At 40.3% G+C, this 16,696-nt stretch overlaps 1 protein-coding gene across 1 annotated transcript in view; it reads left to right on the top strand.

Moving 5' to 3' along the window:
- The window catches only part of LOC127643438 (hedgehog-interacting protein-like), a 57,344-nt gene extending 51,166 nt beyond the window's left edge, over window positions 1–6,178 (top strand). Inside the window, exons 12-13 of the mRNA XM_052126191.1 lie at window positions 3,219–3,367; window positions 3,516–6,178. Of these exons, the coding sequence (XP_051982151.1) occupies window positions 3,219–3,367; window positions 3,516–3,712 (346 nt within the window). The 3' untranslated portion in view covers window positions 3,713–6,178. The remainder of the gene's footprint in view (window positions 1–3,218; window positions 3,368–3,515) is intronic.
- The last annotated feature ends 10,518 nt before the right edge of the window (window positions 6,179–16,696 follow it).

Below are 16,696 nucleotides of genomic sequence, written 5' to 3'. Positions count from 1 at the left end.
TTAGTGATGTGTCAGGTGGTGGAGGGTAGGGCAGAGAAGGTGTGTTGAATGTTCTAAACAAGCATCGAGTGTCTGTGGTGCTGTTGATCTTGGTCTGGTAATATGACGTTTTTGCAGCTTTAACGTTATCTGAAAAAGTTGCAAGCAGAAGCTGATATTTATCAAGATCGGCTGGATCTTTAGATTTCTGCCATCTCCTCTCAGCTGCCCTGAGATCAGTACAATGTTCACGAAGGACTTCAGACAGCCAGGAGCTGGGTGGTGTAGTACGTGCTGGTCTAGAGGAGAGAGGACAGTTGTTGTCTAGACAGGTTGTTAAAGTAGAGCTAAGTGTGTCTGTGGCAGTGTTTACATCAAGCATGGAAAATACATTTATTGTGGGAAGAGAGGCAGAGACATCAGTGGAAAGGCGAGAGGGTGAGAGGGAACGGAGGTTACGGCGAAAGGAAACCAAAGGTGGAGTCGGTTTTACTATGGATGGGAGAATCATGTTGAATTGAACAAAGTAGTGATCAGAGACATGTTAAGGTGTAACAAGAATATTTGAGGTGGTACAGTTACGTGTAAAAATGAGGTCTGTGAGTTACTGTGGTGTGTAGTCTTTCCAAGTCAAATGAGGTCAGAAGAGTATTCAGTTCAATGGCCTGGGGCTTGTCTTGGTGTATGTTGAAATCGCCAAGAACCACAAGTGGCCTGCCATCCTCTGGCAAGGAGGACAGCAGGACATCCAACTCCTCAAGAAAGCTTGTCAGCTGACCTGAAGGGCGATAGATAACAACAACATGTAATTTTGTGGGTTGCATTGTAGTAATGGCATGTAATTGAAAAGATGTGTTGTTACATAGTGAAGCCTGTGGTGAAAAAGTCCAGTTATTATGAATAAGCAAACCTGTTCCCCCACCCCTACCAGTATTTCGAGGGGTGTGGGAGAAGGAGAAGTTGTTGGAGAGAGCAGCAGGTGTTGCTGTATCCTCAGGACGTATACATGTCTCTGTCAGTGCCAGGATGCTGAGGGTGGACTGTGTGGCAAAAGCTGGAATGAAGGCAGCTTTGTTCACAGCAGACTGGCAGTTCCAGAGTCCCACTGAGAACGAGAGTGGAGCAGGTGTTGAAGTGCAAAGCGGCCAGAGGTTGTGTGGGTTGCGTTTTGTCTTGCATCTGTATCTTGTGAACGGTCTACATCAGATAACAGGGATGTTCTTGAAGGCATGTGTTATTAGTGAACTAGACATGTTAGTATGAATGTAAGTAAAATAATAAAAGAGATAGAATAGAAAAATACTTAAGTGCTTTGGTGAGTAGTGCCTTGTCTGTGTTCTTGCTTGGTGGACTCGCACATGTAGACTCGCTGGTCTTTACCCAAGTAGGTCTTCACACGAGGAGGGCTTTACACGAGGGCTACCACTTCCGCTGCCGCTTCCGCGTCAGCATTAAGTCCAATAAATACACACTTTAACGAGCCATCCAGTGGAAAAAGCGGCCACACCTTAATGCTACTTAGCACAACAAAGCTAGTCACTTGGTCACCTGAAACCGAAACTGAGGGTTGCGCGGGAACAAAGCAACTTAAGGAAACAGGGTGCAACGAGGAGGAGGGCATGACTCCAGAGAGTGCTGAATTGTTCTAATCAGCCGTGAGGAGGATAAAGATGAGCCGGAGGTGCCAGTTTGAGAGAGAGAGATACACTCTGCTGCTGTGTGTGTGTTTATGTTGATTTATGTTATTAAAAGTTTTGTTGACTGCTCAGCCGGTTCCCAACTCCTCCTTGCCCATCCTTACCCGTTACATAGGGGTTTTGTAGAAAGCGGCTTTCTGAAACGTTATGTAAACGAGAAGCCCGATTTCCTTACGCTATTTAAGGTATTAAGTGAAAGCTGTTTAACACACCTAGGTTTCTCCTCGAGAACGCAGCTTAATGTGGCCATATAAACACTTAAACGCTGTTCTGATGGGTGTTTGAAGAGTGCGCATGTGCATAAACAGACCAATGACAAATGTCATAGGATGGAGCCCAACAACAAGTCAACACAAAAATAATTTGAGTACAGTGGGGAAAGCACATATGCTATAAACTACACCCATTTATTCACACCAATGTAAAATATTGACGGTCCCTCACATTGGTATATGTGCATTCGTAAATATGGTGAATCCTGTAATTTTACGTATGAGGGAATCCCCACTATTACAGCGCAATTCTGCTGCAGGTTGCGATGGAAAGTTAAGGAAACTTAAGGAATATCTGGAAATAAATTGAAGCAACAGAGAATGATACAGCGAAGTCTTCCCCAGATGCCATGTTTGTTATTTACACAAGCATTGTAGGGAAATAGCAATGCTGTGGAGAAAGCTCCTTACTGACAAGACCGCATGTATATGGGAGTAAAGAGTACACCGCTTATACAGTACATGTAAATGAGAATGGCACTTTCTCATAATAAACTACTTTTCACAATAAGCCATGTCCATGTAAATGTAGTCATTGGTTCTTGTGACATGAAATCATGATATTTGGTCATGAGACATGCAAGAACTAATTAGACTTGTTGATGAGATATTGACAAGTATACAAGTAAATAATGACAGAATTTTCATTTATGGGTAAACTATTCCTTTAATGATATTATTAATAGCACGACTGAAATGTGTCTGTGTTCTCCTGGTGCAAATCAAAAACAGAGAGGTATGTATCTTTATTCATTGTGATGGAATGACATGCCCCAACCTTGGATCATCGTCACCCTGCATCTCTTCGTTCTTTAGCCAGCCCCACAATTGGAGTGGGTAGGGGAGAGGAGGGGTGCAGTGACAAACCTGTTCGGCAGCGTGATGAGGTGCACCTGATTTTAACAGCCTCATCATTTCTGTATTTAAAAGCTAGACACATCTTTCCACTCCTCTTAAAGCACTGCGCATGTACGATGGCGTCAATGCAGGTCGTGAAACCGGCCAAATTAGATGCATCGCCAGACCCGCTCCCTGGAACAGGTTAATCTGGTGGCATCCATGTTTCTTGTTCATAAGTGCTAGACAGTGCTTTGGCTATCACTTATCAATTGTTGCAATTTCGGGAGTAACTCCTGTATTCCGTACTCACAGAGAACAATAATTTAGGGGATTCTCTACATTTAAAAGTTTTTGTTACTTGAAAAACTTTGCATTGTGTATTGGCCAAAAAGATCCTTAGTTGACCATCAGTGTTATTTGACTCATGCAGGCCACAGGTCCCTAAGGAGTGCAGACGGCTTGTAGAAGATCCAGAGATGCTTAGCTCGGCTTGTTCCCGTGAATGCAAGAATGGCCATTGTACACCCACTGGCAAGTGCTGCTGTAGTCCTGGCTGGGAGGGCCCCTTCTGCTTACGAGGTATGGAGCCAAACAACACCTGAGTCTTTGATGTAGAACATGTCTGAAGTGCTTCTACTGCCTTCTGCACTGACAGTGGCATGTGAATTTTTCCTGGTGCACAAAACCTCATGTTTAGCTTGAATCTTTTTTTGTATGTACTTTGCAGCCAAGTGTGAACCCGCCTGTCGCAATGGTGGGGTCTGTGTGGAGCCCAACAAGTGTCTCTGCAAGGAAGGTTTCTCAGGCACCCAATGTGAGATAGGGGAGCGAGGCACACAAGAGTATGGTGAGAAAGACAGCTTCCTGGGGCACATAATTGACATGACATCTTACCTGCTGGACCTCACCAGTTATATCCTATAAAGAGCTAGGAAGGGTGAAAATGCACTCTACTCCAGTTTGCAGACTGAATGTTAAGGAGGCATTTCAGAGTTTGCCTTCAGGACACCATCCCCGATCTCCAACTGCCCCTCATCTGATTCTCCTCTCCCACCACTGTTCTCTTTCATAAGCCACAGGCTTTTGATCTTCAAGCTCTCCTGCACCATCTCCACTTCTCAACCCTATGCAGAAATACACACATAAAAGAATAACAGGGTGGCCGAACCTCACCACGCATAGCTGAAGGGATCACATGTTGGAGGTACAACATAGGATTTCCTGGAATTTTAGAGGTTATTCTGCTGGTTGCAACCCACAGTATTTTACAGCTGGTATGGTGCATAAAGTCTGATCCACTTTAAAGTCAACTGTCCCTGCAACAAAAACTGCCAGAGGACTCAGAAAGCACTGGAAGCCCTACATGATACCAACTCAGATGTTACATGGGCACCAGGTTGTACTACAGGACTCTAGAAATGGAAGGCTAATCAGTATTTCAGGGGCTTTTGCTGCATGTGAAGCATAGCAAAGCTCATTTAGGGAGGTCAAATGGACAGTCTACCAAACTGAACTGCACCATAACAAAAATATCACTATGGATTCACAGGTTGTTTGAAAAACGGGGGAAGTAGTATCAGAGAATCTGCTGTCAATACAGCATGCCACAATACAACTTTATCTAGCAGGTCTGAGTAGAACTGGAGAATGGGACTTGATGCCAGTTTACATGCCGTTTATAAAAAGGATCTGCTATAATGTCTTCAATCTTCTTGATATATTTGCTGAAACGATCAGTGAGGGTCGTGCAAAGTCAAAACTGAATATTGGTTGTATCCCATTGATGTTTAGTTTAGATGAAAACATAAAGTGAAATCATTAAGGATGTTTTGACAGTCACTTTGATTAATTTAATACATATGACCAGTTGGAGATGATGTGGTTTGGAAAATACTCTTATGAGGGCACTGCTCTGGTTAAAGTTGCAGTATCAGTATCAGTAGCAATACTATTTTTCTATAGTTGTTCATGACCAAGCACGCTGCTTTCATTGCAAAATGTATATCTTATCACATTTTAAAATGTTCATATACTGTATCTTGTTTATGTGTAAAGTAAAAAAAAAAATTCATATGGAAGGCCCTCTTAAGGTGGTTTTAAACAAATAACATCACAATAATCTCACTGGTTGCAAGTTTCATTTATTGTTCACCATGACAGTTTCTGAATTTGTATTTTATTTTAAACATTTTTGAAAACCACAAACCATATTCAGTTTTGTCATTTACAAAAGGGAACAAGACTGGTGACTGGTGTACATTTCACATGGTACTGTACTGAGAAGAGTACTACTTAGACTTGGCATTGTTTTGAAAGAGGTTGGTTTATTTTTTTAAGGAATAATATATGAGAGAGGAGTATGTAAGCAGTTTTGCATAAAACTTGTAAATTCCTTTAATGTATTTTACTTATAGATACTTACATAAATCCATTGAAGATATGATATATCAAATTCTAATTTAAAGATATAACATAATTCTCTCAATATCAAGAGTATTTTGACAGAAATAAAATTAAACATAGATCTTTCTTTCAGACTTGTTTCAGTGTTGATTCTCTAAAACGAGGCTCAAGCTATAATTTTAGAGCCGGTTATTCTTTTTAGTCAACCAAGAGCTCATGAATGAGTAGAAGATTATACAAGAGTGATGTCAAGATGTTATCAAGATTCCATAGCATCCCTCCAAAGTAAAACTTTTTTTTTTATACATATACATTAGGAGCTCTTGGTTGAGCTCCTACCAATAGATGAACTAGCAAAATGCACTATCACTCAAGTTATCCCATGCTTTATCATATTTCCTCATCAAATAAGCTGTATTTGTTTAAGCACACCATTTTTATTTCCTGATTCAAAATAGGAGAAACTAGACAATGGGACCGTCAATGCATTCTGTTGATCAGCTTTAGGCTAATTTGTAACCAGTTAGATTCATTTTTTTTCAAACTACCCTTTCTTTGATGTGCTTCTTGTAAGAGTGAGTCATTTGTTCTTCAAGGTCACCTCTAGGAGTGAGGTGTACTCATGTATCTTCACTAATTTCTCCCACAGAAAAGTATACCATCAGCAAACCACAAGTGTTTATTACTTTCTAGTCTGTGCATTTTTAACATTCTTTGTTACGGTAAGTGCGAGGAATCCATGCTGTAAATCTTCTCTATAATTTTTAGCACTTAATGTGAAACCTGCATTGGAGCTGCTGGGAAGGTGTCATGTGAATAGAGTATCCCTGTTTCTTTTATTATTTAAGTAGTTACACCTTCAAGTTATTTAAGTTGTCTACAATGTTTTTACTGTTGTATGTGAAAAAATATGATCATTTATTGTAAATAAAACTAGGGTAATCTGAGATTCTTCTCAGAAATATCAATATGTTTATTAAAGTTTATAGCATGTTTAAGAACTTATTTAAAGACTCCACCATTTTTTTCAAATATCTGATCTGAATATGCAACTCACCTTGGATTCATCACCCTTGTCTCTTGGGGTGGCTTCAAATGTATTTATTATCACTGAAAGTTTTTCATAAAAGGATAGGAAAATATGTCGTTTATTTAAAAAACTAAATAATTCTAATCTTTTTCCTCCAAAATTATGATTATTATTTTTAAATTTACATAAGAATAGAAGTAAGGAATAATTGACGACAGAATATTGAATTATGGAAACATAATGCACACTCGAGCAAAGTGACCGTTGCACCTCAGGTTTGCATTATTTTTCAATAATTCAACGGGCCGGAGTCAATTATTCCACTCATACCATGGTTACCACACCTTAATACATCTTTCAGTGTTTTATCTCAAGACATTTTCTGGTTTTCGTCCTTAAAACACGCTTGTGAGTGGAACTACATTCTTCCACCACAGATTCAGCGTCTTGCTCTGATACAGCTCAAGCCTTCATTGCTAGTTCTAAAACATTGCTTCAGAACTAGTTACTGGAGCACTTACTGGAGTAGTAAGGTAGTGCATTTGTGCATGTGTGTGAAGGTTTGTGTGTGAGTTTGTTTTTGGGGGATCGAAAGAGAGAAGCTTAGAAACTTATAGAGATGGCCTGTGGGTTTACTTTATTTGTTGCAGCCCTCGTCAGAACTAACATTGCTTCAAAATTGCCAAGATGTAAGTTTAAGCACTTCTCAGCAGCAGCAAGTGTCGGCATATTTCCGATGTAAACCTTAACAACTGTTTTCAATCCTACTGAGATTCTGGTGACTGACATGATGGCTATATTTCTCGCTCTCGAGAAAGTGTGTAATGCATATATGTGTGTGTCCACGTGTGTGTGTGTGTGTGTGTGATGAGAGAGAGAGAAAGAGAGGGATCCCAAGGACGCTTTTCAATCAAAATTAAAATACATTTAGGATATTATATACATTGTCATTCTTATCTGATGTACTTAACCAGTGTCTTTGTTTTAATTTGTTATTTTGTTGTGGTAGCCTGTATGGCTCTTTGAAATAACTTAAATAATTTGGCAAAGTGATATGAAACTGTTATGTGGTCAAGACCTGGAACTACTTCATAGCTGTGCGTTACTTGAAAAATAATTCCACACCTCAGAACGTCCATGAACCAATCAGAATCAAGCATTTATCAGACCCATGGTATAATGGGAAATATTTCAGATTTACTTGTTGCATCACAACTTTCAACACCAAGTTGAATTTATGCTGTCATAAATATAAAACACTGACACATAAAGAGGAAAGTCCAGTATACTGTACTTATGGGTAAAGGTGAAAAGTAATCACTCATGGTAGTTTGCATGCAACATCACAGTAAAAATGGCTTTTAAAGATCTATCAACTGACGCCCAGCATCTCAGGACTAATATCACATAGAGGTGCAGGATGCCCGTAGTCTTAAAGAAATAGTTCACAGAAAACTAAAAATTCTGTCATCATTTACTTACCCTCATGTTGTTCAAAATCTATATGACTTTATTCTACTTCGGGACACAAAAGCAGGAATTTTAACAGATGTCCCATTTGCTGGTTTCAATAGTGTGGCAGTTGAAAGTGAATCACTTTAAAACTTAAGGAAATAATATGGGTTCAATATGACTGCATTTGTGGCATAAAGATGATAATAATAAATAATTAGACTTGTCCCTCCTTTAAAAAAAGCAAATATCGAGGTTACAATGGAAGTGAATATGGCCCATTTTTGAGGGTTTAAATGCAGAGATGTGAAGCTTATAATTTAATTAAGTCAAAAAATGTTTTATGGTAATCAACATTATGCCACAAATGCTGTTGATTGAGCTTAACTTTTATTGAACCCAGAACATGCCTTTAAAATATTATAAAGTAGTCCATGCGAGTCGTGTACAACCCAAAATTTAGGGTGATGGTATTTTTGGGTAAACTATTCCTTTGACATGAAATTGCACATGTATTGTGTTCTTCCACTAAAGGAAAGATATATGAGAGTTTTTCTTATTAAAAACACTGTATTAAATTATACGCCTCTGGTATCTGTTGTGGTTTGGTGCTGGAAAGTCTAATTTCTTATGTGTCACCATCCACATTAAAAAAAATTCCGCCATTAAGGTACAGTGGACAGAGAGGGACACTGATAAGATGCCAAAGAGGTCAACATGGCTCATAGCCCAGCATGTACCAATGTGGAAAACACTGTTTGGAATGTCAATCACTTACAGATTTGCTCTCTAAAATTTATGTTGCACTCCTCTCAGATGAAAGTGTTGTATTTTAATGAAGGTATTATATGGTATGCCCTCAACAACAACAAAATATCACTTAAACACCAATTCACACGCATCTTCTGAGAATCATTACTGGAAGCTTCGCAAACAGAACAGTACATTTTGAGTGTCGGTTAATAGCATTATTAAATTCCATCTCCAATTCCGTCAATCAGCTCAAGTAGTCATTATAATAATGAATGACGATCACCCACATCACCATAGTCATCCCAATATATTTAGAGTAACACAATACTGAGCTGTCCATGCGTTGTTCAGAGCCAATCAAAATTGTCTTGGGGGAGCGGGGCAGATAGGGGTGTATTTTAGTTGATATAATATCTGTGGCGTGAATCATTACTTTTCATTTGGAATGGTTTTTTTTCTTCCCCAAAGGGCCTTTGCCTGGCCATATTTCATAAACAGTGTAACCCGGCACTCAGCATAAACATGAGGAGTCTGTATACTAAATATTTGCGAAAACCCGCTTATAATATCATATACACAGAGTAAAGACTTAATCTTACAGATAATGGGTTTAGATAAGACAATGACAAGAGATAAGGGACATAATATTATATACTGTATATATGGATGAATTTCCAGGAATGCAATGCTTAATCTATTTAACAGAACAAACACATGCACATCTGCTTTTATCACACCCCTGCTTTAGCGATGAATTCTATTACCTCATATATTATGTAACTGAGTCATTGAGGACTACTGCTGAAGTGTGTGTGGCCATGACTGAGGAAGTCTGATTCCCCTCAGAGACTCATTGATGAAGCTAGATCATAACGCACCATTAAATTTATAGAAAACATGCATCAGCAATCTGTTTTCATTCACAACAGTCTGGATCCCTGAAGTAAAAATAAAAAACAAATCTAAAGGGGAATTGATTTCCAATGGTTACTTACAACATTTGTTGTAAGTAAAGATAGTCCTACCATGAGATTTGTGGTTTTCTCAATAAGCCATCAGGCAATTTGAAGGGGTCTTGACATAAGGAAAACATTTTCTTTCACCTTTTGACACTTAAGAGTTCACTGCACCATAAAACCATACTGTAAGTTTCATAACTTAAAACTTCCTCCTCACTGCAAAAAGAGCATTTGTCAGAACTATGACACACTGTGGTAGAAATTTGCATTTGACCACCTCCACAACAAATCAATGCTTACTTTACCTTTAATCCCACCCAGAAGTGGTGAGCAGTGAGATGGCAAGGAGAGTGCTGGTCAGTAAAGACCAAAGAGCCAATAAGAGTCAGAATCAGTGGGCTATTAGTGTCAAGTCTTAACCCTTGTGCTGTGTTGAAATTGTTAACCTAATTTGGTGTTCCCTGTCAAAAATGACTGGCCTATTAAAAGTTGCTTATAAATCTCTTGTTATACTATATAATCACTAAATATTGGATTATATCTTTTATATCTGTCAACTTGTTTTCTTTCAATTAGCAATTGATTTTACTTTCAGTTAAGTTTTGTATTTCTTTTTGGAGTTTATTGATCGTAGGCCTCATTGACCTGAGCTTATGCGCCATAATAATATGACAAATAATGTTTTTTTCACTCAAAAACAGTGCATAAGCTCAGGTCAATGATACCTACGTTCAATAAGTTCCAAAAAGAAATACAAAACCTGTGCTAATTGAAAGAAAACAAGTTGGCAAAAAGATCTAATACAATATTCTGTGATAATATATCATAATGAGAGATTTATTAGCTATTTATATAGGTCGGTAATTTTTTTAAAAAATTATTGCAAGTTGTAATACTCTGTATGAGCAAAATCAGTAAGTTTTAGTCCAATAGGATACCATTAACTAGCATTTTTCCAGGCAAAAAAAAATCCTCTTCAGGTCAAAATGACCAGAACATAACATGAGGGTCAAAGGAGGAGCAGCACCAAAACCGAGCATTTCTGACAGAGGGTCAGAATGAGGGTGTCATGAAATGCTCGCAGGACTCAAGTGCAGGTAAGGGAGTCCAACAGGGAAGAGGATGATTAGCTAGAATAACAAACAGAGGCTTAGGTCTGAATCCACCAGCGGCTCATGGGGACCAAACATGAATTCAGCCTGGTAGACGAGACCCTCCAGCAGCCAGCTGATCTAGAGGGAAATCAATGAAGGTAGGTCCACGGGGGCTGAGACAGAGGAGGCAGACCCTGGGCTGGCAGCAGAGAGGAAGTGCAGGGTGAAACTAGGAACTGGGAGCAGATGATCACCAAGAAAACAAACAGAAAAGACAGAGAGCGGACAATCACTCAAGAAATAATCAAAACTATTCCGGCATATGAAAACTGTCAAACACTCCAACATAAAAAAGTTGACGTGGTGACACGCAGACAGAAGAAACACACATCACTTAGAAGCGGTCGATTGGTAGCAGACATTCGGATTAGTCAGTTTGTCTGCTTCCTGACCTGGGCCCCAAATACTATCACTATTAAGACTATGAGCCAAATTATTAGAGAGGAGAGAGATACCTTTCCTGGAGGGATGGAGTCAGTCTCTCTTTAGCAGGTCAGGTCTACCCAAAAACTCTTCCAATTGTCTATGAATCCTATGCTATTCTCTGGACATCACTCAGACATCCAGCCATTCAGTGACACTAATCTACTATAAACCTCATCACCGTGACGAGCAGGGAGGGGGCCAGAGCATATTACTGTGTATGACATAATTTTTGCAAGTTCACAAACCTCTTTAATATTATCTCTAGTGATCTCCGACTGGCGAACCCAAACATCGTTAGTGCCAACATGAATAACAATTTTAGAAAATCTATGTTTAGCATTAGCCAGCACTTGTAAATTTGATCTGATGTCAGATGCCTGATCCCCCAAAATGCATTTAACAATATTGACTGGAGTCTCTATTTCCACTTTCCTTACAATAGAATGTCCTATAACAAGGGCGCTTTTAACATGATTCTCAGTGGGTTCATCACTGAGTGGAGAGAATCGATTGGAAACCCTAACAGGAACAGGAGAGTGGTGAGTATGCCGCAAAGAAGTCACCCAAATGCCCTGCTGTGGGGGCTCTACAGCTGGAACCAAAGTGAGTGTGTTGCTTGCTGTTCTACCTGCATCCGAAACAGTAGCTACCAGCTTCTCATTCTCACTGACCTCCACAATACATTCAAATACATGTCTCTAACTCATTCACCTTCTCTGTCAGCCTGACTAATTCCTTACGTGTATCACATGTAAATCTCTCACTGCTGATGACAGAAGCTATAGTAAACATGTGGCATGCAATGCAGGAAGCAATAATATGGGTGGATTCCATGACTTACTGCAATAGTTCCTGATCAGCAAAATTTGAGACTGATGCAATAATCTGTGTAAATCACAGAGGAGAAAAAAAATGCACATGGTCAAAATGAGAGATGAAAGAAAAATAATATGGGTGCGTACAGTAATATACACACAGTTGAATTACATGGTGTCCCGATTAATTAATACAAATATTTGCTGAGAAAGCCCCTCATATAAAAATAAGTCAATATATAATGATTATACATATTTATATAAATATAAATAATTATACAAAGTTATCTTTAAATATTTACAAATTTTTATATATATATATATATATATATATATATATATATATATATATATATATAAACTACGCATTGCTTATACAGCTGAAATGTCACTTATTGCCCTCTGGAGAAAACAGGTGGTACTACAAGCTTGCATTACTCAGGAATCTTCCTTATTATGGTCCGTGGACATGCGATTAATTGCGTACATTTTTTAAACGAGTTATTTAAAAAAAAAATGAATCGCACTGAATTAACGCTAAGTTAAATCAACAGATATATATATATATATATATATATATATATATATATATATATATATATATATATATCAGAATCAGAATCAGCTTTATTGCCAAGTATGCTTACACATACAAGGAATTTGTCTAGGTGACAGGAGCTTCCAGTCAACAACAATACAAACAATACCAAAAACAGCAGCAAGACATAGGTAATTAAAAACAAAAAAGAACACAAAATAAATAATTATACATATACGTACATACACTCACCTTCATACATACCCACATACACACACGTAGTGCAAATCTGATACAATCTGTTATATAAAGAACAAAAACCTGTATATTATGTACAGAGCAATGTAAGTAATGGCAGAAGTGGATATGTTGGATAATATAAATTAAAATTAAAATTAAACTGTGTATTGCACATAATTATTGCTCAATGGGGCAATTTAATTGTTCATTACATGGATGGCCTGAGGGAAAAATCTGTTCCTGTGTCTGACGGTTCTGGTGTTCAGAGCTCTGAAGCGCCGGCCAGAAGGCAACAGTTCAAAAAGGTAGTGGGCAGGGTGAGTGGGGTCCAGAGTGATTTTACCAGCCTTTTTCCTCACTCTGGAAGTGTATAGTTCTTGAAAAGGGGGCAGGGGGCAACCAATAATCCTCTCAGCAGACCGAACTGTCCTTTGTAGTCTTCTGATGTCTGATTTCGTAGCTGCACCAAACCAGACAGTTATTGAAGTGCAGAGGACAGACTCAATGACTGCTGAGTAGAACTGTTTCAGCAGCACTGGTGGCAGGTTGAACTTCCTCAGCTGGCGAAGGAAGTACAACCTCTGCTGGGCCTTTTTCACAATGGAGTCGATGTGTATCTCCCACTTCAGGTCCTGTGAGATGGTAGTGCCCAGGAACCTGAATGACTCCAGTGCTGTTTAGAATGGGGAGGTGTGGGGTGTTCCTCCTAAAGTCCACAATCATCTCCACTGTTTTGAGCGTGTTCAGCTCCAGGTTGTTTTGACTGCACCAGAAAGCCAGCCGTTCAACCTCCTTTCTATATGCAGACTCATCATCATCTCGGATGAAGCCGATGACAGTGGTGTCGTCTGCAAACTTCAGGAGCCTGACAGAGGGGTCCTTGGTGGTGCAGTCATTGGTGTACAGGGAGAAGAGTAGTGGGGAGAGCACACATCCCTGGGGGGCACCAGTGCTAATGGTACAGGTGGTGGAAGTGAATTTTCCCTGCCTCACAAGCTGCTGCCTGTCCGTCAGAAAGCTGGTAATCCACTGACAGGTAGAGGTGGGAAAAGGGAGTTGGTTTAACTTAGTCTGGAGTATATCTGGTATGATTGTGTTGAAAGCCGAGCTGAAGTCCACAAAAAGGATCCTTACGTATGTCCCTGGTCTGTCCAGATGTTGCAGGATATGATGCAAACCCATGTTGACTGCATAATCCACAGACCTGTTTGCTCGATAAGCAAATTGAAGGGGGTCCAGAAAGGGTCCAGTGATGTCCTTCAGGTGGGCCAACACTAGTCTCTCAAATGACTTCATGACCACAGATGTCAGGGCGACAGGTCTGTAGTCATTAAGTCCTGTGATTTTAGGTTTCTTAGGGATGGGGATAATTACTGAGCGTTTGAAGCAGCATGGGACTTCACACTGCTCCAGTGATCTATTGAAGATCTGAGTGAAGATGGGGGCCAGTTGGTTAGCACAGGAACGAAGGCAAGCTGGTGAGATGCCATCTGGTCCTGGAGCCTTCCTTGTCCTTTGCTTCCGAAAGACACGGCACACATCGTCCTCACAGATCTTGAGTGCAGGTAGTGTAGCAGGAGGGGGGAGGAGGGGGGGTTGCAGGAGGGGGGAGGAGGGGGGGTTGCAGGAGGTGTTAATGGTTGTGTGAAATGAAGGTCCGAGTGCATGTGGGGTGTGAAATCGGGCCTTTCAAATCTGCAGTAAAACACATTCAGGTCGTCAGCCAGTCATTGGTCCGCCACAGGGTTGGGGGTAGAAGTCCTGTAATTAGTAAGTTGTTTCAGGCCACTCCACACTGATGCAGGGTCGTTAGCTGAAAACGTGCTTTTCAGCTTCTCAGAGTAGCTTCTTTTAGCCACTCTGATTTCCTTATTCAGTGTGTTCCTGGCCTGATTATACAAGACTCTATCCCCACCCCTGTAAGCCTCCTCTTTGGCATGATGAAGCTGTCTGAGTTTCCCTGTGAACCATGGTTTATCATTGTTGAATGACAAAAATGTCCTAGTAGAGATGCACATATCCTCACAGAAACTGAAGTATGATGTAACAGTATCTGTGAGCTCGTCCAGGTCTGTAGCTGCAGCTTCAAAAACACTCCAATCAGTGCAGTCAAAGCAGGCTTGTAGTTCCAGCTCTGCTTCAATAGTCCATCTCCTTATAGTCCTTACAACTGGCTTTGTTGATTTTAATTTCTGCCTGTAGGTCGGGAGAAGATGAACCAGACAGTGATCAGAGAGTCCCAAAGCTGCACGTGGGACAGAGCGATATGCATCCTTTAATGTTGTATAGCAATGATCCAAAATATTCCTGTCTCTGGTGGGGCATGTAATGTGCTGTCTGTATTTGGGCAGTTCGCGTGTGAGATTTGTTTTGTTAAAGTCCCCAAGAATAATAATGACTGAGTCCGGGTATTGTTGTTCTGTGTCTGAGATTTGATCAGCCAGCTGTTGCAGCGCTAAGTTCTCAGACGTGTTAGGAGGAATGTAAACACTCACCAGAATAAACGAAGAAAACTCCCGCGGCGAGTAGAATGGCTTACAGTTAATAAACAGCGCTTCCAGATTAGGACAGCACATCCTCTTTAGTGTTGTTACATCTGTACACCAACTTTCGTTGATGTAAAAGCATGTTCCACCGCCTCTCGTTTTCCCCGTTAACTCCACGATGCGATCCGCTCTGAACAGCTGGAAGCCCGGCAGATGTAATGCGCTGTCCGGAATGGCTTCACTCAGCCAGGTTTCAGTGAAGCACAGTGCAGCAGAGTTTGAAAAGTCCTTATTAGTATGTGTGAGGAGATGTAGTTCGTCCGTTTTGTTGGGAAGAGAGCGGAGATTTGCGAGATGAATGCTCGGCAGTGCTGTTCGAACGCTGACGGAGTTTAACCAGCGCGCCAGCTCGTCTCCCTCGCCTACGTCTCGTAGCGCATCTAAACAACACAGCAGCGCCTCCAACTAAAATGTCCAGCAAAACGTCCGGATATTGAAAAAACGGGAAAAGATGATCTGGTATGTGCTGCCGAATGTTCAGCAGTTCGTCCCTGGTAAAACTGATTGGTAAAAGATTGCTAAACACAGGACAAACTAACAAAAACAACAAAAGAATTGAAGAGCTCCACACCGAGGCGGCCATCTGCGGCGCCATGTTGTATCTTTTTATATATATATATATTAGGGCTGTCGATTTAACACATTAATTCAGTATATATATATATATATTTAAGCAATATCACGCGAGTAAGAGTGTGCTATGGCCCTACATCAGCGCTGCTGTGATTCGGTCACAGGCACGAGGCCACAGGCTGATGTAGGGCCATATGGCACGATTGCGAGTGTGATATTGCTTATATACAACAGTTCAATGAACAAGTACATTTTAAAAAGTTAGGAAAAACTGAGTACGGTCATAAAAATGCATTTGTGCATGGAACTACTATATTACGCGACCGATCAGAATCTGCCATATCTGGTTCAAAACAAATGATGCGTCCAAGCCACTGTTAGTAATTCAAAATGTTCACTTCAGAAATAGTATCATGGCTTGTGCTGTTTTTAACAAGTCATTGGATAAACAAGGATAGACGGATGGATGGATGTGTGTGTGTGTGTGTGTGTGTGTGTGTGTATGTGTGTGTGTGTGTGTATGTGTGTGAGACAGAGAGAGAGAGAGAGCGTGCGATCACCTGTTGTCACTCCCAATCAGAGATGCTTACAGCTTTCTGAAGGTAAGCTTACTCAGTGGAATATAGACGTCCAAGTGGGGTATTCCTCTCTATTTCGGGGTAGCCGGTGCGCAAATGTCATTCACTATAGAAAAAGTGATGTCCTCCGCCATTTTAAACAGTATGTATCCAATGTGGAAACTCACAGAGCGCTGTTCGATGTAAACAATGACAAACAAATTCACTTTACGTCACCAACTGATTCATAATACACACAAAAATTATCTTTTGCCACCACCTGCTGGCTAACATATGTAATTTCAAAAATAAAGACAGTAACTCCTAACACATATGCACTACTCTTACAGTTTGGAACAGCATGAACACAAGCGGAGTGATACACACAGTAAAGTGTCTGAGTGCTGATGCTGTTACACGATCAGTGCTCATGGAACGTCTCTCTTCCAATCAGATTCGAGG

The sequence above is a fragment of the Xyrauchen texanus genome, chromosome 5, assembly GCF_025860055.1.
Source record: "Xyrauchen texanus isolate HMW12.3.18 chromosome 5, RBS_HiC_50CHRs, whole genome shotgun sequence".
NCBI lineage: Eukaryota > Metazoa > Chordata > Actinopteri > Cypriniformes > Catostomidae > Xyrauchen > Xyrauchen texanus.
Note: the sequence above shows the minus strand (reverse complement) of the source record. Positions and strands in the feature narration are given on the sequence as shown.